Genomic DNA, 25130 nt, shown 5'->3' on the forward strand with positions numbered 1-25130 from the left:
TTTTGCCCTCTGCATAAAATCACACTGAAGAACTTGTCATTATTGTGTCATATAAGGAATTTGTGACTGAAATTTAATTGAGATAAAATATTGACTGGTGAAAACGGTGATGCTCAAAAATCTATAAATGTGGAATTCAAAATGCATCTAATAACAAGGAGCCTAAAGGGCATTTGCTCTCCAATATCTAAAGGCTCTGACAGAAAATGCACCGTTTTTTGATGCCTCCTTCATCTCAGGTCTCAAAATTGCGACAGATGGAGAAATTCAACAAATCCTGCTTCTAGTTGCTTTATGGAGTAACTTGACTCATAACGTCTATCTAGGTTTTTATAAACCAAAAACTTTGGGCTTTGCATTTCCTGCATTCTGAAATGGGGCCCTGGAGATTCAGACAGATATAACGTTATCTTATAACAACTAATTGCTGTTTATCAAGATAAAAAAAAATAAAAAATTAACCTGAAAAGACTCACAATAAGACAAGAAGGCATTTAGAGTGTTTTTTTAGATTAATTGATAGAACTGTTTTTGGGGCTCAGACCCCAAAAGAAGAGATGGAGCTGAGCACTGCTGAAGATGATAGTTTGGGCAGTTTTATGATATCTTCCCCTTGGGGCATGGATACTAGCGGCGAAATTGAAGATGAAGGAGGAAGGGAGCTGAATTAAGTAGGAGGTAGAACAGGGTGTTAAAGAAGGTTGAAGTGGGTTGCAGCTGGTTGGAGGCAGGAACCTGCCCCTGAAGAAGCAGCTTTTAAAGGAGAGACTTTGATGCTATAGTAGGCTGTAAAGGAGGCTTGGAGAGCAGGAGAAGATTGGCATTGGTAGATCTGGATGACAGGTTAATCGTGATGTGCAGCTAAGACTCTGTAGGGTCTTCCAGATTGAAAATATGACTAGTCTTCATTTCCAGAAATGCGCACACAAAATAAACCTACTTCTAAATGTACCCTTTAGCTTTTCAAAGGAAAATATAAAATAAATACTGTAATGTGGAATATTACATATCTCAAAATCTATCATGAATCATAACACAATTTTATTTCTGATGCAGAAGAATTTTTTCTATTCAAAACTGTAAAACCTAAAAAAAAAAAATAACTCTATAATGATGAATGCATCAAGGTCTAAAGCTGCTATGGAGGTTTATGCATGCTTTCAAAAATGATGTGATCAAATGTCAGCAAAAGCTATGTAGCTTGAATTGAAATGCTTTGCACTGAGTAATAAATAACCGGAGTCATATTGCTTCCTGGCACCTGGTCCCATTTATAGTAAATTTATCACATGAGTCTTTTGACTCCAATATTTGTTTTAATAACCACTGTTATTTCTATATATGCCAAAGGTCTTAACAAATTTAAAAAGGGGTAAGCCTACCTTGCGAATACCTTCCTTCGACTCCTCAACGTTATTATCTGCTCCTCCAGTGCGATTAATCATCCGCCACATCTGGGAGTACATGGGATCTCGCTCAAATGGGTTCATAGCCTTTGATCGCACCTGATCATATACTGCAGAATCCAACACTGTTCCGTAAGGCAATTCAGTCTGCTTTGATAAGTCCTGTAGAGACCTAAAAACACACACAATAAAAAAAAAAAATCAACAACTTAATCATTTCGTATATCGCCTGCAGTGTACATGTTGTTCATGGTTGGAGTAGTACCTACTAAGGAGTAAGGTAAGAAATACAATGAACATGCCACCATTTTGACGAACCTTTTGAAGTTAAGATGTGATAGTCACGCAAAAACTGCTAAAGCTAAGTAACCTGGATTATCAGAAGCCTCGGAATTTAATTCTTGTCCCATTCTATTAATTTGTACATTATTATTAACATCCAGAGCACCATAAATCTTTTCATTGAAGCTACTGATGTGTTAAAGTAATCAGGGTGGTATGAAAGGACCCTGATCATGTCGATTGGTGAATAGACTTTACTTGCATATTGTATGTTTAGTCATAAAAAACACTCACAGTGCAAATTGCTTTTTTAGACCAGACAGACATGAGGGTTCATCTTGGGGTTTGTGCAGTAATGTGCAGTCAGGGGTAGCAAGTAAGGCAGTGCCTCACCTGTCATTGTGAAAAATAAAATTCCATGATTCAATGGAAATTTGAAATTTCTGTATGAATTTGTTATCTGTATAAATATAATTTTGTTTTAGGATAGAAATCTCTGATTTTACAAATTGCCACTGAAATAAATGGGAGAAAAAATAGTTGAGGCAGTGCGTGACTCTGCCTCAACTCTAGTGGAGCTGTGTTACACTGACTGACACAGGCCTTTGCCATCGAATTGCCTACTGTTACATTACGGATGTACATTTTGAATTACACATGTGCAAAGCATACTGATTTTCAATAATCTGTTTTTATAGTTATTGAATCCCTGTTAATATTCAATCTTTTTAATTCTCCAGAAATGCAACTTAAAAAATGGGAAGGGTGAGTCAAAAAGGAGAGAATACTGAGCCCCATCAACACACGTTATCAGGTGCACATACTCTTGACTTCTGCAGATGATCGGAGTGTTTTCACTGTGTGTGCAATCAAGTTGTTAAATTTAATTATCATTTAATGTCTTTGTTTAATGTTAAAAGCGCTAACAGCTGAAGCTTAACAGTATTCTCACTAACAATAATAGTAATACTGAAACAACTGGAAAGGTTTTAGCACTTTTTGTTCCAGAAATAATTCTTAAATTTATTGTATCAACTGTTAAAATCTGTTTGAAATGCATTGCTCATGGGAAAGACATGCCAATGCAAGGCTAACACCAGCCTATCCAAGGCTAACACCTGCATAGCCAAGGCTGAAACCAGCCCTTCTGTGCTAATGCGAAGCAGAGGAAGTAGGCAATACAGGGAGTGACCAGCCTAATCATTCTAGTCACTAGCCTCTCAGTTACTAGCTTCATCAACTCATTTGCTGGAACCAGCCATTCCATTACCGGTGCCATCCTATCATAGATCAGATCAGTAGCAGGCATCGGAATGGATATAGCCTCCTGCACTAAGGAAGTAGGCACCTCTATGGTTAGGGTATTCATTTTGGCACCAATACCACACCGTACGCTTCTTTATCTAGTTATGCCTTTATAGGCTTAGGCTGTTGGAAGTTACGCTGATCACTTTTCTTCACTCTCCTACTATCATTTATTCGCACTATTCATTATAATCTATTTTGTTTACTCTTTTCATTAAAGGTTTGCCTTGCGTACATATTCTGTAATTAGCTGTGCCTCATTGTGGGACATAGACCTGGGTTCCTCAATTCCAGTCCTAAATTTCCAGTGCCCAGCACTATCTAGATGTTTTTCTGCCAGGGATGGGGGATCTGGAGTCAAGAAGTCATCCTTTTGTCATGTATTTGTTCTGCCCGGCCACTAAACCAGGTGATTCCAAAACGTTAAACAATCCACCGGACTTTGTTTCCAAGTTTGAAGACGTTTCGCTTCCCATCCAGGAAACTTTTTCAAATCAAAATGTCAGAATTAGTGTTGAGTTCAAGGCTTTATAGAGTTGACCAAAACAACGGCTTGTTTTTGCTTAGAAAACATGCAAGTTGAAGCGGAAGAATGGGTCCGCCCCTTAGAAATGGGGAGTCGTTCTTTGTTAGCCTGCAATACCAATACTGGTCTATGCCTCTCAAAGGGGGTCGTTAGGGGGAATTGTTGGCCTGGCTGAACAGGCCAGATGTTTGGTCCCCTGTATGGGGGTGGGGGTTGCCATGATAGCGAGGGAGAATCAGCTCTATTGCTGCATTGTAGGTTGTTGAATGCTGAATCCTGAGTCCACCCCCTCTGTTTATAGATGTTTTTTTCTTTCTTAACCTAAATGGCTTCCTTCACACCCCTTTCAAACCACCTGTCTTCTTTGTCCAAAATATGAACATTCTGTTCCTTAAAAGAATGTCCTTTGTCCATAAGGTGTAGATAGACTGCCGTATCTTGTCCGGAGGAGGTAGCCCGGCTGTGTTGAGCCATGCGTCTCTGGAGCGCCTGAACCAGGTGAGTCAAATCTGAACAGGTTAATTCACTCTACAGATTGGACTAATCTGGTTCAGTGACTGGACAGAACAAATACAGGACATAGCGACGACTTGTTTGCTCCAGATCCCTGTCTGTACATCTGCATTGTAATGTTTACATTGAAAATGGTGGCACCCGCCATTGCATGACTAGATTTTAAGCCGCATTTTTCAGCTTAACTTGAAAATTTTTTTCCATAATCCTATAAATCATAATTTATGAAGGATGCACAATTAAAAATTAAGACAAAGCAATGCAAACAGGGTGTATTCAGCAACAATACAGCGTACCAAAGGAAACAAACCTATTTATGAATGCAAAATCTAATCAATAATGTATTCTTCTAATCAATTTTTAAGAAGAGTTAGGATAAAATACATTTTCATTCCTACAGGAAAAAGGTACACCAAAAAAAACAAACAAAAAAACAACAGCAACGAACAAAAAACAAACAAAAAACCGGCTTGAGAAAGTCACATAATTCAAAGTGGTGAAAAAGAAATGAACCAGTCGAGGCCCAGATGTATTTCTAAAATGGGATTACATTCAGCCACAGGGGAAACCAGTAATTTGATATTGTGTCTAATAAATGCAGACCCCTCTTGGTCACATAATATTAAGAAAATGAAACAGAAACCATCTGAGGGAAAACACGCATTTTATACAACTGTTTTTCTTTCTCCTTTTTAGTATCTTAGTCAGATTTTAATACGACTATACAGTGAGAGGATTTTAGGATATTTTTTTCCTAATGATTTAACAGTATTGGTTTTTTCTTGAGCCTTAAAGCTTTGGAAAACTTAGGTTATTTTTTTCTTGTATAAACATATATATCATATAAAAGTGGCTTTGTGTGTAAGGAGAACTGACAGCAGTAATATATGGCAACTCAGTTAAAGATTTCTAAACTTGATAGATCTAGTAAAAAACTGTTTTAACTATTCATGAAATAAACCAAACATTTCTCAGATATTTTTTCAATATCTATATAATATGATGTGGCCAAACATTCAGCCAATGCAAATCTTCTTTTGCATTGCATCAAAGGGGTGTCTTATAAATAGAGATTCGGTGACTGTGGAGGCTGCTGGAGAACAACAAACTAAAAACAATTGAAATAAGAGCTCTAACACAATTCCCCTCTACATTATCCACAAATAAGGAGATATAGGAAGATATGTGAATTTTGAAACAAACATTTGCTAGTGACCATATGGAACAGCTTATTCTTCTAATTTACACATTTGTTTACGGAACCTACATTGCTGGCTGTTTGAAGGTAAATTCACTTCATTTCCATAAACCACTGATTGGGTCAGATACAAAAATATGTACTAATTGCAGGCAGAAGACTAGAAATAATAAAAATGAGATGTTAGTATGCTTTTTAACTTTTTATGATGCCTTTCATTTTTCTAGTATTTTTCTTTTCTTTCACAATTCTTATTTACAATAAATTGCCCCCTCTAGGGGTAAAATAAAAATAAGCAAATATTATTAATTACAAGGCAACAGTACTTGGGTTGCCTGTCAAACAGTTTGGCCGCTGAGAAATGTAATGGAGAACAATTACATGAACTAATTACTGTTTGTTTGTTAATTGCCTGTTTACACACCACCAATGGATTTGAGATCGTAATATCTGGGAAACAAAACAAGCCCACAAAAACACTCCAAATATCCTTCTTAATGACAAACCAGTGTACAGTTTGCTGTGTCATAAATTCAGCTGTAATATAATACACCCACAAAGAATGTTTAACAATGGGTTTACCTGTAAAAATACACATCACATGGGTGAACACATACTGTGCAGTGTGAAATAATATTTTTAGATGTTTGATAGAAGGGAGCTTAAAACTCCTCTTCTCTCATGCTGTCCTCAAGTAGAGCTAATGTGTAAAAAAAAAAAAAAAAAAAAAAAAAAAAAGACAAATGCTTTGAAGATTTTAATGGACTCTGCTGTGAACATTAATCTTTTATTTCTGTCAATTAATCTTTGGCCTGAATAATCTTTCCTTCCCACCATCTCTTAAAAAATTGCTGGGTCATCAGAAGCTTCTTTGAATGAGAGTTTTGGTTTGTAACTTGGTTCAGTAATTAATTTCAAGCTTTCTATTTAAAGACAGCTTGCAAAAAACTGAAACAGAGTCAGATATTTAACAACTCCTCTAACTTTGAGGCCATGTTTCTGAATGGATTAAGGTGGTCTGCCCCATCTGGGATGGCGGTGAGTATATGAATCATGCAGAGTATGTTATTAAATATTTTAGGCTTAATCTGAATACCTCAAATTGTAGCTTCTAGCTCCTATCACTTCAAATTTTGCAGGGTCATCACTAAAAACAATATTCAGGGAAAGGGACTCTGAACTGGTATGGTGAATAGGGTATTCACTATGTAGCCGACTTGTTGACAAGTCGACTGAATTAAGCTAAGTCGTCTCACATTTGGGCAACTCGCAGTTTGCCTTAATCCCCCCACGCCACCACCACCATGCATGGTGGGGGGGGTTTTCTCCATGCAAAACTGGTCTCTTATTGGCTTATTCTATGGTCTTAGTAGAAAACACACTACTAGCAGCAAAAAGTGTAGACCTACCTGATATAACCTAGATCCTTGTAAGCAAGATACACACACAGACATGTGCCCCGACTTATTGTGATGACGTCATAGAATGAGGTATCGACCCAAAAGAACAAAAGCTACACAAATTCAACAAACGAATGAAGATCTCTATTAGGAAACCCTGAAAATCTGAAGTTGAGGACATTTGCATGTGTCACACCTGCCACGAAATAATATATTTTTGTTAAACTCTATGATGTTTGCTGCCACTATATGGTTTGTCAAGCTAAATATTTTTGGCAACCGTATAGTTTCGACTGGCAGATGAATAAAAATGCCAAATTTTTTCCAAAACAAAAGCTCTGTTTATCTTCAGTATTACTATTTTCTTCATTGTGTTGGTTTATTGAATAAACTTTAAAAAAAAAAAAAGCAGGAAAGTTTTCTGTTGCAAGATAAAAAAGGCGGAAAAGTTTAAGGGAAGGATATACCTTTGAATACAAATGCAAATATATAAGCAAATAATTAGGCTTTATCTATAAAATCTTTGTTTTTTGTTTTTTTTAATGTGTGTGTAGTGTTGCGGAAGTCTATGCATATAAGAACTATTTGTTTAATTGTCTTTGTTTAATGTGAATTTAATTTCAGTGTGTGAGTGTGAGTCTGGGTGTGCATACACTATTGTTTCTGTCCTGTGTGAATGCTAGCTCATTTTGCAGCAATTATATTCTCCTAAGCAGCTCAATGAGCAAGTAAATGGAGTGAACAACCACAAAATGCATCTTATGACAAATAGTGAGTATATTTGTGTATGTGTGTCACTACAGAGCAAAAGAGGAGCAAATAATAAAGCTGAAGGAGAAAAATGGGTAAATCTATCATCTACACATTGATCAGGATTTTTTTTTTTTTTTAAATATCTTTGACCATTCTGACATCACTACATAATCTACAACACCAGGCATCTGTTTTAAAAAAATTTCCATTAAACTTTCAATTATTGTTCAGGGAAGGATCTATTTAATTTCTAACATATGCTTAAAATTTTGCCACTGGATGTTGCGCAAGTTAATATCAAAAGAGCTGGACTTACAAGATCCCAAGAAATGCCACATTTTATAACAAGGGAGCATTCTTTGTCATAATTAATAATGTACATCTACCTTTGAAATGTAGCTCATAAAAAAAACTTGCATGAACTACATTTCAAAGGTGGATGTAGATATGGATATACAGCATTTTGAATGAGACAGGTTATGTTGAAGTTTTAAATGGCAATATATGATGGCCTTTAGAAAGCAAATTTAAGTTAACAACCTTTGATGCATGGAAATGGGTTTCTGTTCCTTTGTTGAGACTAATGTCTAATAGAATAATCCTTGATGTTCCTTGATGTTCCTTGAATTCTTGATGTAATCCTCCAAAATGTTTTTTCACAGTACAATGAAAAAACAGGGATAACTGGTGCACTAAAGTCTTGGCTGCAGGATATATAAACTGTACATAGTCCTGTTCAGCATCTTCATTTTCTGCTCCTCTCCAAGCTGTCTTCTCTAAGACGACAGCATAGTCTGACATGCATAAGACTTTGTGGCCTGTGGTGCTCCTTACTTTTTATGTCCACAACCTTTTTTATTATTGTCTTTTTTGAACATTAGGAGTGTTAGAGATTTCTCATTAAAGTTTTTACTCTTACATCCTATCATCTGCCAACATTGGAGCCCTCTTTAACAGAACTCTATGAAATGACTGCACTGGAAGAACATATGACATTTTCTAGCCATTTTATGCAAGTACATCAAAGTTTTAGAAAATAGTTTTTAAAATAACTGAAAACTCTATGGCCTTGAGTAAAAATTACTGATTGAGTGCAGCAGGGCCAATTTGAAGCTAATGTAATTGCATTAGGATTTAAATTTGAAGATGGGCTGAAAGCCAATGCTGAGGTTGTTTTAAGTCTGCTTTGAGCTGGGTGTGTGACACTCCCAACTCATCTTACCCTGCATGTTTAAGCAGCTTTTTGAAATAAACTTCATACCTATGGGGGTTATAATTAGATCAAATCAGATATATTATTACTTAAACAAACTTCTCAAGTACAGGAAAGGTTATCTAAAAAATGTAACCTGTAGTGTAAAAGCTGAGATTGTCCTTGTTAGGAATGCTAGATGTAATTATTATGAAAGAAATTCAAAAACTTTTTTTGTGCATTCATTTTTCAACAATTACTAGAGAACAACAGTTTTAACTAAAATACATATCTCACATTTTCACAATGAGTTACAATCAAACTAAAATAATCATTTTTTTTTTTTATAACTAATTTAGTTTGAAGTCTTTATTAAACAACACAACCGGTGTCCCTTGAACATTTAGTCTTACAGCAGTAATATAATTAATCACACTCTCTTAATTATTTTAAGGTAGCTAAAAATGTATGAATAACAGGATAAAAATAGAATTTATATACATGCTAACCTATCCTATCTGAATTCTAACAGAAACTATCTGTTCCCCATATTTCTGCAGCCCACAAACAAATTTCTCGCTCTGTCAGGTCATCCCAAGCCAAATATTTCCAGTCTGTAACTTCTCTTCTGTTTGCTTTCACTACATCCTTTGTCTCCCTCTCTGTCTCCACATCATTTTCTTTTTTTCCCCACTCTCACCTTATCTGTTCCCCCTTGTTCACTTTATTTCCTCATTAAGATGCCTTTTTGTCTCACTTTTTGTGCATTGCTCATGTGTGCCTTCACTTCTCTACTCTCCTCTGCCACCTTTCACGGTTTTCCTAAAGGATTCACAGTGAAATTGAGGGAAAACATCCAAGCGTGAAATAGTCCAGAGAGGGTTCTTGACGCTGACTTGTTATTTCATTTTCAGGATGAAACAAGGGCATTAATACTTAAAAAGCCTGCCTGTCTTGATGGAAAACACTAAGGAGAGTCATGTGTCCATATTTTCCTTGATTCCTCTTCCTTTGGTGACTCTATATTTTCTCCTTCATTTTTTCCCCCTGACTGACTAATTTACTTGCATCCTTATACTAGATGTATTTGGGCTTATTTTGCCCATGTAATGTGTTACTGAAGTGTTCCTATAAGCATTTGTTGACAAGGTAAATGAAGAATGCAAAATGCCACAAAAGAAAGATGAATTCTTGTTGTAAAAGACTGAACGTAGAGAAATGTTCATTCCAAAGCCAAGCACAATTAACCGTAGCACTGTCGGGCATAGCGGATGCTTAGACATGCTTATTAGTCCAATGAGAGATGAGCACTTCCTGGTGCCACCAGCAGAGTAGCAGGAAGACATATTATCACAGGGATAAACAAATGGAGGGCATAAACCTTCTGAGAAATTATGTATGTGAGTCAAAGAATAGTAAAAGAACAAAGATTTGACAACTTTATCAACACCTTCGATTTTCTAACTCAGTATTCTCTCTTTAATTATGTGTCTTTATCTGTAGAATACTGTCTTTGATTTAACAAAAATAAGAAAGATGCTATTCCACACTGTGGTGAAGAGACAAGGATAAAATTTATTTTTTATGAGTGAGTAGTAGCATAAATGTGTGCCGTTTTATCTACCTGCTGGAATGAAGTTTCGCTCTTTGCAACAAAAAAATAATAAACAGATACAGCTCGTGGAATTAAAGTAACAGTAAAAGTTGTAAAAATCCAATTAAAAATATTATTTAGATTTATTACACACATAATATATAAATTATATAGTGTACAGTTCAGTAAACCTCGTGTGTTATGAGTTTGACTTACAAATTGAAAACCAAAAATGACATTTCTCAGAAATTTAGTATTTCATAAGACCCTTTTTTCAATACGTCTGCCAGGTGAAATGTATGCAAATATATTGTTTAGTGTATACAGACACAATACTTTTTACATGAGATTTTGTGTCATTGAAGTGTAGCATGAGGGTGATCAGGTTGTGGCTTTCCTCAGGTGTTAAGCATGCCATGGTTTCTTTAATAGCAGCAGCCAGCGTCTCCACGCTGTTGGATTTGGTGCCTTTTATCTTCCTCTTGTCAGTACTTTGAAGATTCGCTATTGTGTTTAGTGCAAGGCAAATTGCTGGCCAAACAAGCACTGCAATATCGTGATAATTAAAGCTAACTAATTTTCACAGTGTTGACACATGCCAAGTCCTGTTGTAAAATAAAGAGTATTTTTATAAAGCTTGTCAAGCGAGGCAAGCATTAAGATCTTGTAGTAAACGGTTTTGCTTTGAATTTGCAAAAATAAGCTGACTTTCGACAGGAGAGAACTCCCCAAAATATTGACGGCTGTAGAAACTTCAACTCTAGACTTAAAGCAGCATTGATTCTGTGCCTCTTTACTCTAAAATCCGATCTAAATATTAATCTAAACTCCAAAATGTGGGACTTTGATTTACAAAGATTCTAACTTTGCTTTCATTAGAAAAGATAACTTAAATCGCATAAAAAAAATAAAATAAATCTTATGAGACTGTCTCTGCTTACGGTTCAAGTACAATTCCACTCGCTCATAGTGCTTTACTTGAAAGTTATTTAGTTATTGTTTACTTCCGGAAGTTATGCACTTCCGCAAAGTTAAAGGTATAGTAGAGGATTTTTGCAAATTTTCGAAAAGACCTGCCCTTTCCACTTTTGAAAAAAAGTGCACATCCACCACCCTGTATCTGCCACCGAGAGGGAACGTCAATTTTATGAGAGCATGCACAAGCCCATTTCTCATTGTGAACGCTCTGTTTAAAAGTTGCTGCTTGCATCACTCATACAACCTTACTTTCCAAAAGATTTGCAATTTTCCCACTATATCCGGCTCACCACTGGTAAGTGAAAATGGGGATGAGCACAAAGGACGGCCTTACGTAAACATATTACCAGAAAGGTTGAGAATTAGGAGGACCACTTGTTTTGATGACTCAGCAGGAAAAATAACATCCTCCACTATACCTTTAAATATATTCACCCGTTTCAAGTAGTTGGCAGTCTGTGGATTGACAGTGCTCAAATTTGGCCGCCCGTTCAGTATGGGGATATTTACAGTTATCTCATTAATACACCAGGACTTTATACAGCAGAGGCAATGAAGGCATACAAGTCATTCGAAGGATATGATTTCTTTGTGTCTGGACAAGTGGGGCAAATATTGTATCACAGCAATGATCGCATGAATGCAGTGTGCTTCCTGTGTGCCGAGATGCCATAGCAGAAGATCACCAACAACAAAGGGCGTCACCAGGTGTGGGTCTGCCTGGATAAAATAAAAGGCTATGTGGTGTCTGCCCACTGCACATGCAAAGCAGGGTAACATAATTTTATATTTATATAAATCTATGCAATAATATTAGATGCAAGCCGTATAGTATCAGTATTTCAATCATTTATAGAAATGTTAGTCTGTAATAGAAACCTTCAGTCCAAATGGGTAAAAAAGTGAATCGTGTAGATTTAGCGCTTTAGCTCGATAACTTTAATGCTAAAAAACTGCTAGTGTTTCTGCCCCCCAACATCAAACTGGGGTGGGGTCTTGCACATGTGAAGTCGCTTTTCAATGCGCCCATAGCTGAAGTCATCCTATGTTTGTATGTTTTCTGCAACACCTTTTCCTTTCATTAAACCTTCCAGTAATGTGTCTGAATGCATCTTTTGGGACAACTTTGGCTTTGTTATAGTTGCAGTTGCCCACCAATTAAAATGTTAGTATTTTGATTCAAGCTCTTCTACTGTCACACACACATAACATTTTAAATTGTCCTTGGCTATATCACTGAACCCCTAGTTGCCAACCAATCTGCATATCAGTGGGTCACAGTGAATGAGACTTTCTGTGTGAAAGCGCTTGAGCCATCAGTATAGGTTTAGTCCAATTATAGCAGCCCGTGAACAGACAGCTTCTGAGATATTATTTTGTAGCTTAATCTTCAATGCTCATATGAGATACTGCTAAGTGCAAGCCACATTTAAAAGAATAAGGTTAAATTATTTTAGTTGAATTACTGAAATAGGTCCACAATATCAAAGCATTTTTTTTTTTATTCAAAAACACAAAATTGTTTAAACTACACTATTTGCGTTTTCTAAACAACTAAAATGAAAGGATGTATAATGTATTTTTATAGAGAAATGTATAATAAGGAACAGTCATAGAGCAGACAATTATTTTATAGTAACAGAAATACCAAAAGGGGATAAATGTCTGTAAAATAAAGGTGTTTGATGACTTTATTTTTAGTTCTTTTAAGTAAATTTTCTCCCTCGCCAAGGAAATAATTTGATAGGTACTCACTGTATGGAGTTCTCTATCCGTGAGATAGTGAGGAAAGCTGCTAGATTAGCAGTGTATGAAGAGATGACAATGAGGGCAAACATCCACCAAACACCCATCATCATCCTGGTTGCAAGGGTGGTGTATGGGACTTCTCCACCTAGGAAAAAGAAGGAGAGATAATGGTTTAGAAAGATTTGCTAACTAATAGAAATTATCACACTCACATTTTGGAAAAGCAGAATCTTGAAGGATTATGTGTACATTAATAAAATGTCTCATAATGTATGATGATCTGATGCTTTAATTTCAAATTTATCTTAATAAGCAGGAATAGATTCCAAACTGATCAAGAACGTTAAATGCAGAATATATTAACCTCTTGGACACTAGGCCTGTTTTCGAGAAATATTCTTGAAAATAACATGCCTAAAATTAATTGAATATATCTCAAGAACTACAGAGTTTATTTTAATTGTTTTGGTATCAAAATAAAGCAAGACCCCAGAGAATATGTTACAGGTCTAAAAACCATCTTGGGGTGAGTGCTCAGGACCCAAATTTGGGTCCTCATGTTATGAAAAGGTTAAACAAGACTCAAAAAGATAGAAACACAATTAAAGGGCCTTGTCTTGACACCAAATGATGATCAGATTACATTTTTATATTAGTTTAAAACATTAAATAAAGGTTAGCGCATACATCAAGAGAGCGGTACGTTTATAAATAGATTTTATTCGGCCTGAGTTTTCATTTAGCCACTGTTAAATAAACGACTGTTAATGTCAGCACTCCTTGTTCCTAGCTCTTCTTACCCAGAAACATACAGTATGTGACACACACATAATCGCATGTTACTGTACCTTTATCCTGTCGCCTTTCCTTGCTGCTGTTTTCAGGCCATTTTATTGCAAAGCTTTTTGGGGCCTGGCTTGCTCTACTTTATTCAATTTGAATTTGTTATCTCTCCACGCTCTGGGTTTTATACTGTACATTAGCTGCTGACATCAGGTTTTATAACTAGCCCAAAGGCACTATAATGCATGGGCTCTCCACAACAGGCAAATCAAATAATCCAATTGCATGGCTAATCTTCTATTTTAGGATTTGTTGTTTTTATCTTATTCACCTGATTTTTCTTTTTCCTTGTTTTAGTTTGTGAAATTGTTGTTGTCCTCTCAATTAAAAATGAAGAAAATTATAAATATGTCTTTTATTGCTTATAATCAGTTGACAAAAAACTATTACAAACTGGTCCAGCTGGCTTTCCAAAGACATGAGAACATTCTTGTTATGAAAAGTCTAAATCAAGTTTTAGGAGGTTGAGAAAACTTTGGTGGAGCTGACACCGGCTTGGCAATGTAATATTATAATGTTAGATTTATTTTTTATTATTATTTTTTTTTATTTAAACTTTAATTAACCAGGAAAAAAATATCATAGAGATTAAAAAACACTTTTTCAAGGGAGTCCTGGCCAAGAGGCAGCAAAGTTACATAAGAAACATAGATACATTAAAATAAATGACAGGTACATAAAAAAAAAAAAACAAAAAAAAACATATCAAGTAAAACAATTACAGATGATTGAGGCTGCTTCAATGTCTTTTACTTTCAACTTATATATAAATATATAATATAAGATCAGCTCTAGTGGTCTGATCTACTCGGGCCCTTAGCATTTCGGTAATGTTATACTATATGATTGGCTAAACATTGCCTTTATGATGTAAAACATTGTGGTTGCCAGGCAACTACAAAAAGATAATGCAGCATCAGTGTGCCGAGTCGGGAACATCTGTAGTGTATGTCTAATGACTGATGAAATTTAACGTGATAGATATCTGAGCAGATCTGGTACCAGGTGAAACTGAGGCATCGAAAACCTGGATGTATGAGTCACTTTTATAAAGGAACTGACACTATGGTGTACCTGTAACAGAGGTCATTTATCAACATGTACTTTTTTAAATGCTATGGAAATTAAACTGTACTAGCCACCATTCAACCACTTTGGCAGCATTCAGACAATTTTGAGATTTACATTGAGAACTAAAGAATCTCTCATTAACATTTAAAAAAAAAAGGTAGGGTAGGAATCCAACAGATCTTGGGGTAAGGGGAATGGAATATTATGAGGCATAATGTGGTTCATTCTTAACTTACTTGCATCTAGGGTGCAGAGGTCCCTAATCATTAAACTTCTTAACAACAGAAAACCAATATGTTTCACTTAATAGCTGACTTGCAACTTCTAACACACCATTTGAAAAAAAAAAATGTGACAGAAAATCATTTGTTGAGAAATAGTCATTGCTCTGTATCATAAATTATGATATTTTTAGTGGTGTATTGCATTACGAGATAAACAAATGCCAAGACACAGTTAGGGTTTTCGTTTATTAAGGTTTATTTTGATGTCCATCTTTACATATTTCTAAAAATTAGAGCAGACTTGTTCTATCTTTGTTAAGCAACTTTGCAGTAACAGAGGAACCCTGCATAGATTATACTGTATATGGCTTTCCCTCTAATCTGCTTCTTCCTTCGAAATAAAGAATCAAATCTATCCTTTTTGCTCATAAAGGTTACCAAGAATGATGTAGTTTTAAGCTAACCTCATCTTTCCCATTCTATTTACATTTGTCGAATAGACTACTTAACGAGATGCTTTTATTTTTAAATCCCATTAATCTATGTTTAGACCCTTGGTCACATCGTTGATTGGTTCTCAGATGGCTTGCACCTAAAATTACCAGCTGCTGTATGTTTAAAGTTAATATCATACTTAAAGCATTAAAGCATGATATAACTATTACACTACCAGAGGTGGGTAGAAACTAGTTACATTTTCTCAGTAAGTTGCTTGAGAAACTCTTTTGGCAAAAATATATGTTTAAGAATAGTTTTACTTTTTGGTTTTAAGTACAGTCTGCTCTATCTCATCTTGGACTTCACAAGTGCACGTCCAGTAAAAGACAAGATAAGACAAGACCAGTATGTCTCAAAAACAATGTAAAAAAAAAAAAATATATATATATATATATATATTAAATCAATATAAATGATCTATTTGGACTTTATATCAAATTGAATATCTTACATTGCTCATACCATTGTAAAGAAAGGAAATCAGAGGAAGACAACGCTATTACTGCTAGAGCAATCAGACCTTTCATATATTTGCTGACCAGCATTTTAAATGCTTCACTGGTATTTAGTGATTTATTGTTGCTTATAAATTTAAAGTCATAAAGATCAGAAGGCCTTCTTGACACTATATTTTCTCTTCTCCGACAATTAGCTATGAGATTCAAATTGGGAGTTTGCTTGGGCTAAATTACTTTCATCTAACTAACTCTAAACTAAATCTGTTAGCTTTATGAATACAGTAGTGTTGGGTTTAAATGTTGCACTTTCAAGGCCCCAACTGGAAATTTCTAATTGGTAGACCTGGGGGAACTGACCCGTAAATCATTTGTGTAATGTAAGTGGTTGGTTGACAACATAACTAACTGGGTTCTTTTCATTCACATGTTATGAATTACATTGGAGGCCAAACATTGTCCGCTTCTCCCCTTTTGTCCATTTTCCATGGTGCTTCTCTCAGACACTTGTAAAAGTAAGCATTCTGAATCTGATTCTGTGATTTTCAAACTGATAGCTGATATAGTCGCTTTTTATTCCAATATATTTTCTTATTCTTATGACCACTTTGTCTTTTTTTGCTATGGTGATCTACAACTCCTATATACTGACGTGAACTTAATAAAGCTATAAGAAATCCTTAAACATGGGTTTCCGATGGCTATTGAAGAATTGCCAATGAGAAACGAATTCATGGGCATTTTTAAATTTGAATTTAAAAGAGTATCTTCAAAGATACTTCTAAGTTTAAAGCTTTTATTTTCTATGCCTATTTCTTTTTAATCACATCAACGAAACAAATACAGTGATGTCAGATCAAGTACAACAAATCTATGTACATACGACTAAAACTCAACAAGTTTAATGGAACTCAAACTGAACTTGATCTTAGATCTTCTTACTATGCATTGTTGTCTTTATTTCTACAGACGGCAAGTCAACTATTCAGTAAGTCAACTATTCAGTTAATTTACTTGATGCACAAAATGTCGATTGCTACTCCGATTTAAACAAATTTTAAACTTCTGAGATTAAAGAATTTAATTTTCTGGTCAAAACTCTTAAAAGCCTTCAAAATCAATTGAAGATCTTTTAAGTTACAGCATCAGACCTATTCATTCCTAAACAGTTTCAGTGGTTCTTTTATAGATGTTTAAAGAAGTAAAGCAGTGCTGGTAAATGTTGTTCTGGTGACAGTTCAGAGAAAAAAAATCCTAGCGTCCTCGAAACTTACTGATAAAAGCCATTTTTTAACAATTTGGCCTTTTTCCTCAGAGCTCTGAAAAAATATCCTTTCAAATGTATTTTTGATTGGATCGACCATAGGTGGCTCAAAAATACAAAGACTACAATGAAAAGCCGCAAGGTTGGAGTCTTAGAGCATCGTAACAGTATTCATTCTTTACTTTTGTCCTGTCAAACTAATGTCCTTTCAGTCCTTTTAACCGCTGTCTTTATTCTGTGGACTCAATGTACATACCAAAGGGACAAGGAAAGTGCGTGTGCCTTTACCTTTAGGATTAAGGAGCAACTATAATCACACTTTAAAATAAAGATATGTGAGTGAACAATAATAAATCAAATGTACTAATTCATTGTATTTGTATTGTTACATATTTCAAGCCTTTTAGCAATGTAAACCTTTTCACACAATACATTTTGATAATCACTTATGACAACTTCTCATTCCTTGGGAATCAGTAAAGATTTCTGCCTGAAAATAATTAGGTTTAAAGTCTTTACAAAACCCAGTCAAAGTTAGTAGGCTGTTCAAAGCAACATCTGATGAAAGAAGCTTTTTCTCCCCTATCAAAGCTTGGCAATGTCTCATCAAGAATCAAACTACAGAGTTTATTTTGCTTTGTTTACCTAGATTAAAAGGAAAAAAAATATAAAGGTAGAAAAAAATCCCTTATATAAGATGAAGCAAATCTACATATTTGTTAAATATCAGTCAGCAAAAGAAAACAAGCAACACCTACAATCATATGTGTGACTATGTTGGCCATTTTCATACACAATAAGCAATTTAGTGCAGTGCCTAGCAAAAATACCATACCCTTATTACAAGTATTTGATGTTGCTCTATGGTAATAGTTTAGATCACATTCATTTGTAAGAAGGACCTCATCAAGGTAAAATAGAAAACCCAATAAAGAATCTGTGGGGGGAAAAAATAAAATAAACACCGACATTCTCAGGCATCCTTTATCGAAACTGAGTTTATCCATTTTGCCCAAAAATAATGTTTGCACAGCTACTAGAGGCGTGTTGGTCATAATGTAAATTGCATTGTTCTAATGACTAAATTAAAAGGTTTTAAGGTACAAAAATATTGCACGGTGTAACCACAGAATGCTGTCTATTATTGAATAAAATACAGCTGGTATATTTAAAAGCAGACATGGTCTCTTCACTATCATTTATTTTATATAACAACAACATATAAACACACATACTGTACTGTTGAAAATAATAATCTATGTCATCAAAATTCTTCCCCTTGAGGGGAAACAGAAATAAAAAGAGTTGGTGACTTCTATATATTTTGAGTGCTAAAATTTTCCATGAAGCAACTCTTAAGCATCAAACACAGTCACACTATCGCTGCCTGCCTCCCCCTTTCACATCATCATCCTGCATTGCCTCATATCTTACTACCCTCTTCCCTGCCTATTCCCTCTTCTCCACACCCTTGTTGACATTCAGCAGTGAAGGTAGCTGCAGATGAGTGGAGCTTTGAAGCCAGTCGAGCTGTGGGCACATCCAGGAGAGTTTTATATATGTGTGACATTCCTGTAAAGCTTCAAATCTCACCACTGAGCAAGAACTGCCACAGATTATACCCTCTACCGTCTGATGACTTGCAGGAACCATTATTTATTTTTTTCTACCATCAATTTCTCTTCTAGCATCTCAATCATGCTCGGCCGCTGGTGTCCCGGTGATTATAAACATCTAGGGAGAGACATATTACAGAGCCAGAGCCAGGGTGAAGAGGGAAAAGGCATGAGAATAAAAAAGGGGAGGAGGGGGACGAAAGAGGGCATGCGTCCCTCCTGCAGCGGCTCTCCTGCCTTCTGCTTTTCAATCTCTCTTTTGTATGTGTGCCACCTCTAATACAGCTTGCTATCAGCCAGAGCTGAAGGGAATTTCCATGTGGTTAGCAATTTTTTCAAGCCATCAAGTGCCGCCATTAAAAAGGATCCGGCAGGCCAGTAAAGATGAGGATTTGAGCTGAGAGGCATGGATTTTCTGATTCAGAGATGTGCAAAATAGTATCTCTTCTTGCAGCATGCTTCCTAATTTTCTATCAAAACTTTAGAGCATGCCTATGCTTACATTCACGGATCAAACTGTCGAGTGACTCAGTTGTATTTTATAAAAGAAGGGGAAGAAACCAAAGTGTTCCCTTTGAAAAGCTTGTGAAGAAAATGTTAACAATATTCAAATTATTAAAGGACAAATACAAATATAACAAAGTATTGAAATATTGAAAGAACAAAAACACAATGGGAATTTTATATATTAATATTTAAAAACTAATAGTGAGTTTCAAAACACTGTCATCCCAAGCGAGTGGATCTATAAGGCCGCCTCCAGCTCACTTTCTGTCTGCTGCCGTCATGCAGAGCAGGCTACCTGTGCTGCAGCAAAGAGTGAACATTTCCACCTTAAATCCAGACTGCAAATGAAATGCGCATTTGTGAAACTGCTGCTACATTTGCCCTAGATTTTAATATGGAAAAATTAGAATATTTTTTAACTGACACAGTTGTCTCACATAGAATTAAATAACTGCCTTTTGGGGCTGATGTGGGCCGGGTTGCTCCTGCTAGGGGGTATTGGGAGTCCCAAGAGACTCCTGGAGGCTTGGTTCATGGTCCTTCAGGAATCTGAGTCAGCGGACATGGGTAACCAAGGTGGATTTGGGGTGGCATACCCTTGGTTGGGGTCCATGCTGGAAGCAAGGTTGGGGACTTGGTTCTGGACCGATGTGCCACCTTGTTTGTGGACTTATGCATGATGTGGTGCTTAGCCAGCTCTGAGATCAATCGTTCTCCTGCTCGCACTGGGGCCATTGAACTGGCAAGAATATCCTTTATACATCATGTTGCAAGTGCTCTCCACTAAAGGGGACACTGTAAGTAAGGGGATAGAGAGAGTGTGAAGAGGAAGGCTTTGCAAGCAACTAAACCTGAGAGTCCCCTAGTCTTATGTGTTCTGAAAACTGGCTGAATGCTGGGAGGGGTTAGACTTTCCCATGTCGTGGGCGTAGGTGAGGGGAAGTGGCGACCTGGGATCAAACATTAGGGTGAGGGTGATCTCTTGGGATCTTTGCAACGAGTTTGCAATTTTAGCAATTTCTAAAGGCAATTTTGGTAAAATTAAGCAAAGTGATAGCACCACGTATCTGCAAAGTACATGAAATTCGCAGAAGTTTAAAAAAAAAAATTTGTCCACAGCCGCAAAGAAAAGAAAAATAATTCAGGGACTAGATGTGGCTTTGTCGTGTGGTGAAGGGATGCAGCAGAGGTAAGCTTTTTTACATTTTTAAAATGGAAGACAGAAAAGAATTATCAAAGAATCTAGTAGGAAATGATCTTAAGAGGTTTGTGGCTGGCATTTAAAAAAGGCTTTTAATTTACCCCAAGAAGGACTGTGCGTCATCCTAACTTAGCTCCAGTGACACTGGCCAGCTACCACCAACCCCTACTCTGGTGATCTCTATCTGCTGGGCTTCTCCCATCTTCCACTTCCAGAACTTTTTCTCTTCCCTGTTCGGCAGACTCTCTCTGTCTGGCGAACTTCTCTGGCTTCTTGTTCTTGTTCTTCATGTTCTTAGTTCCTTAAAACAATAAAGAGGAAGCCGCAACTAAAGATTGTGTCTGGCGCCAGTGACGAAGGGACTCTGGTGATAAACCTTGCTCCCTTCACAGTGCATGGCTGTTTTTCATTTTCTATCTGTATGCATGTGTTTTATTGTGGCAAGCTCCCTCTCTCCATGCAGAATGCCTAAAGACTAAAACCCTACACCGAATGGTCTTTGATAATGTTTTTGTATGTGCTTATTTATTATTGAATCGTATGCAGAAAATGCCTGACATTGGATTTATTAAAGAAAGTCATTTTTTGTCTTTTCACCCCTTTTTCCCGGAAGCCTCATCAGCACTTTTTCCTCCCTCTCTGGGTTGTTAGGAACATGAAAATGAGGAAATCAGCAGAAAAGGGCCTTTGAGCTTATTTACAGACCATGTTCTCCATCTCACCTTCCATGAATGGATCAATACAAACTACAGTATGTAGTATGTACAGGTTACTGGAGCTAAGAAAAGCCAAGGCTGTTCACGGTTTCTTCTTAGTCTTCATTGGACAGATATCTATATTATTGCTACAGTATTGCATGAAATGAAACGAAATATATTTACATAATTTCGACTGGAATGTTTACACGATCAAGAAATGTGTAGGTTAGTAATTTCTGGAAAATACATGTATTCCATCTTGGATGAAACTTTAAAACATTATTTTTGCCAAACGATTCTGTTAGGCCCAAAACTAGGTTGGCATACCTTTTCCCTTTTAAAATTCCACAATATCTAAAGGAAGGCACTACATTAAAAAATATACAAAAAGAAAACTATTTCCTAATATTTCAATATCAAATCTGTAGTCTAGTAATAACTTTTTCAACAAAAAAAAGACATTTTTTCAGATGAAAAATACTCTTTCAGGGTCATCATAATACATAGACAATCAATGCAATATTTGTATCCAAATAAAGACAAGACAAAAGCATGAACTAAAATGAAATCAAATCGGATATCTCTAGTCATGCCAATCTGACACAAATGAAAGATTCCCATTGAGGCTTACCTTTCATGATCATTAGGAAGTGATTTAAAGTCTATATAAGGCACAGGTTGATCGCCATATTTTTTCTTCATATTTTCCTCACAAAATGCACTTATAAAAAGCAAAATCCAACAAGTTAAAATTCACATTTGAAAGGAAATGTATGCATTTAGCAAGCGGTCTGAAAAACTGTAATAAAAAACCACAAACTAATAGGTATCTACCTTTCCACGTAATTAATATCAGGATAAGCACCACTTTTTGAAGCCAACTTACAGTATTAAATTATGAAAGCAAAATAAGACATTTTAGTAGAAAAAAATCACAAGAGGCAAGATTCTGGTATTACAAATGATGATACTTTCACACTATTTCGGTTGTGGAGAAGCAGATCAGAAATTAAAGTATACTTATACATTTCAAACAATGAGTGATGTTGAAAGCAAACCAACTGCTGTATGTCACAACTTACCTGAATTAAATGTAAAATACAGAAAACTTCATATTCTGTATACGAGTGAAAAACAGAAGATGGAGAGGACATAATTTTAGACTATTTTAGCCTCTTTTACAAATTGCAAAAAAAATTTTTGAATATACTGCAAAAGCATGTAAAATGCTCAAAAAGTTATATAAATCAGATCACACAGTTTTAAAATGTGGTCAACTAATAAAATAGCTCCAAATGAAAACTTTTATATACTTCTTTAACATTTTACTTCATATCAAGTCAGTGCAAAATAACAAAAATTTCACCAACTTAACCTTCATTAAACGATATAGAATGAGTGAAACTAAACTGACCTTGATAAGTTCACTGTCCCATTTCTCATCACATCAAACTTGCATACTTAGAAAGACATGCTCCTCCACAAAACAGACATGCAAATTACTCTGTGGTCTCATTACAGGTGACTGCATTCAAAGTGAGTCTTGGTCTATCACACAAATAAGACTGGGGCTGCCTCCCTGAGTGCAAATTCTGACAGATGGCTCTCTCAGCAATTTTCGCTTCACTGCTAAAAAGTGTGCATGTGTGTTTTCTAATGTGCACACAGTTAAGTCCGTGGGTACGCATGCACCTTCTAAGACCTTTGAATTGATGGGGATTGTGTTTGAGTTGCTCATATTAAATTTTAACAATGTCATTCTATATAATTCACACCTCACAACCCACATTCTGTACCTCTCATCTCACTGTCCCTCCCACACAAGTTCTTGCTTTATTCTTCTTGGTTTTGTCAAGTACGGTACGTATAAAATCAGCTCTGTGCTTCTAAGAGACTTGTAGCTTTCTCTTTAATTAGAGACTTGAAGATTTTTATATGATCAAATGAAAAAAAAAGTCCAAAATACAGAACATCCCTGAATGTTTTGGTAGTTTGAAAGTTATCTTTATTTTTAGAGCATACATGTAAGAAAAAAAATCAAGGTGTTTTTATATTTCTGGACCACCTAGAAGGCTTTGATAAGCATGTTTCCTTTGCATCTATTCTTAGTCAGCACATGTGAATAATAAATACATTTAAGGTTAAAACCTTTCTCCTTGCGGAAATGCAAATTGTTTGCGCGTTCATATTTGGAATGATTAAAAGTGGACCACTATACCTTTATGTATGTTAAAGTAAATTTCTCAAGGAAAGATTGTAGTTTGTTACCTACATCTACCTACATCTTCTGAACAAGCTGTCCAGTATCTGACAAGCTGGGACTTTTGGTAAAAGGATGTTAATATTTATCTTTCCTTGGCAGGAACATAAAATTGTCAACATTTATTCCAAGTGACTAGGCTAACACATCTGTGAGTCACTGTTATCGATCTGTTATGTTCACACTACTTAGAACCCCCCAATTTTGCAACCCGTTCTTAATAACATTCAAAGTTATTTCTCTCCCTTAAAACTGCACCCCAATCAAAGGTTTCAAGTGCATACAATAAATATCTAAATTACAATTGGGGCAAAAAAAATACACTTTAAGTAACTAATATTTTGAGAAAGCCTTGACTTTTTCTTTACAAGGTTAAAGGCCTAAGTGCATTTTCCCTTATCTGATGAATTAATAAAATGTTCTCACCTATTTATGATGAACAATAATGTGCAAAAAAAAAAAAGAAAAAAAAAAGAGGTCAACACCTTAGCAAGGGCTATCTCTGCAGGAGGTTGAGTTAATTAGATACAAAAAAAAAAATACAAATGTTGTGATGCCTCTGAATTAGTCTCCAGGTGTGTACCCCAAAAATGGTCATTTCTGTTACAGGAAACAAATATCTGTTAATTTCAAACCATGACCCAAGACCAATTTTCTATTACATTTTGCAAAACTGTATGGCAACCACATTAATTTCTATTGACACATTGCCCTTTCTCTTTAAAATTTGCCTCATGCAGAAATTGGAAACCGTTTTCATCCGATGCAATTATAGGTTGCCTGAATACATGCAGAAAGAAAAGAATCTAATGGAAAATGAGAAGGGAAGCCTTAACAGCATTTAGATTATGATTTGTGTTTCTTTTATTTTTCTTTGAAAAAATAAAAATAAAACACACACACACACATATATATATATATATATATATATATATATATATATAAACCAGAGTGTTCACAAAATCTTTTCAGCTGCTCCATGACTACAAAGTAAAGGGATAGAGGGCTATTATTTACTAATGACAGATATTTCTGTTGAAATAAGATATATATAATTTGCGAAATTTGACCTAAACACACACATGGATATATATATATATATATATATATATATATATATATATATATATATATATATATACTTTCCATTTATATTGCTCTGCATCCTCCCTATGTATCCTTAAAGTCTTGGAAGGAAGAAAGTATATTACTTATTATATACTTTCTTCCTTCCAAGAACTGTTTCTATGTTTTTATGTAAAAAAAAAAATCTTTTTCAAAACATGCTTTCATCTCGAAGGTCCTTTTTTTCTTTATGATACAGTATGTAGTAGCCAGTGCTTATGTTCTTTTTTCAAAATACATTACAATAACTGCAGCCAACAATTATTTTTTTAATTCATATTATTTTTAACTTTTTCTTCTTTCCAACCTAAGATAAGGATTTTGATTAGCCACTAGGTACAGTAATAGTGCATAAAGCATATATACACAACTGTAACAGAAACCTCTCTTATTGATGTAGTAAGTATTTCTTTAAGTGTGTTGCTCCAGATTAGGGAATTGTAAATACAAGAAGGTGTATTTCATTATGTTC

General features: G+C 35.5%; 1 protein-coding gene across 4 annotated transcripts in view; it reads right to left on the reverse strand.

Moving 5' to 3' along the window:
- The window catches only part of grid2 (glutamate receptor, ionotropic, delta 2), a 520299-nt gene that overhangs the window by 90444 nt on the left and 404725 nt on the right, over positions 1-25130 (reverse strand). For all 4 annotated transcript variants that reach the window (XR_001481865.1, XM_015395277.1, XM_015395286.1 and 1 more), the window contains exons 12-13: positions 12903-13041; positions 1383-1578 (exon numbers count right to left, since the gene is read on the reverse strand). Coding sequence is in view for 3 of the 4 variants with exons in the window: in XM_015395277.1 (XP_015250763.1) it covers positions 1383-1578; positions 12903-13041 (335 nt within the window). In the remaining variant the exon portion in view is untranslated. The remainder of the gene's footprint in view (positions 1-1382; positions 1579-12902; positions 13042-25130) is intronic.

Source organism: Cyprinodon variegatus, unplaced genomic scaffold (genome assembly GCF_000732505.1).
Source record: "Cyprinodon variegatus isolate N-32 unplaced genomic scaffold, C_variegatus-1.0 Scaffold26, whole genome shotgun sequence".
NCBI classification, from domain to species: domain Eukaryota; kingdom Metazoa; phylum Chordata; class Actinopteri; order Cyprinodontiformes; family Cyprinodontidae; genus Cyprinodon; species Cyprinodon variegatus.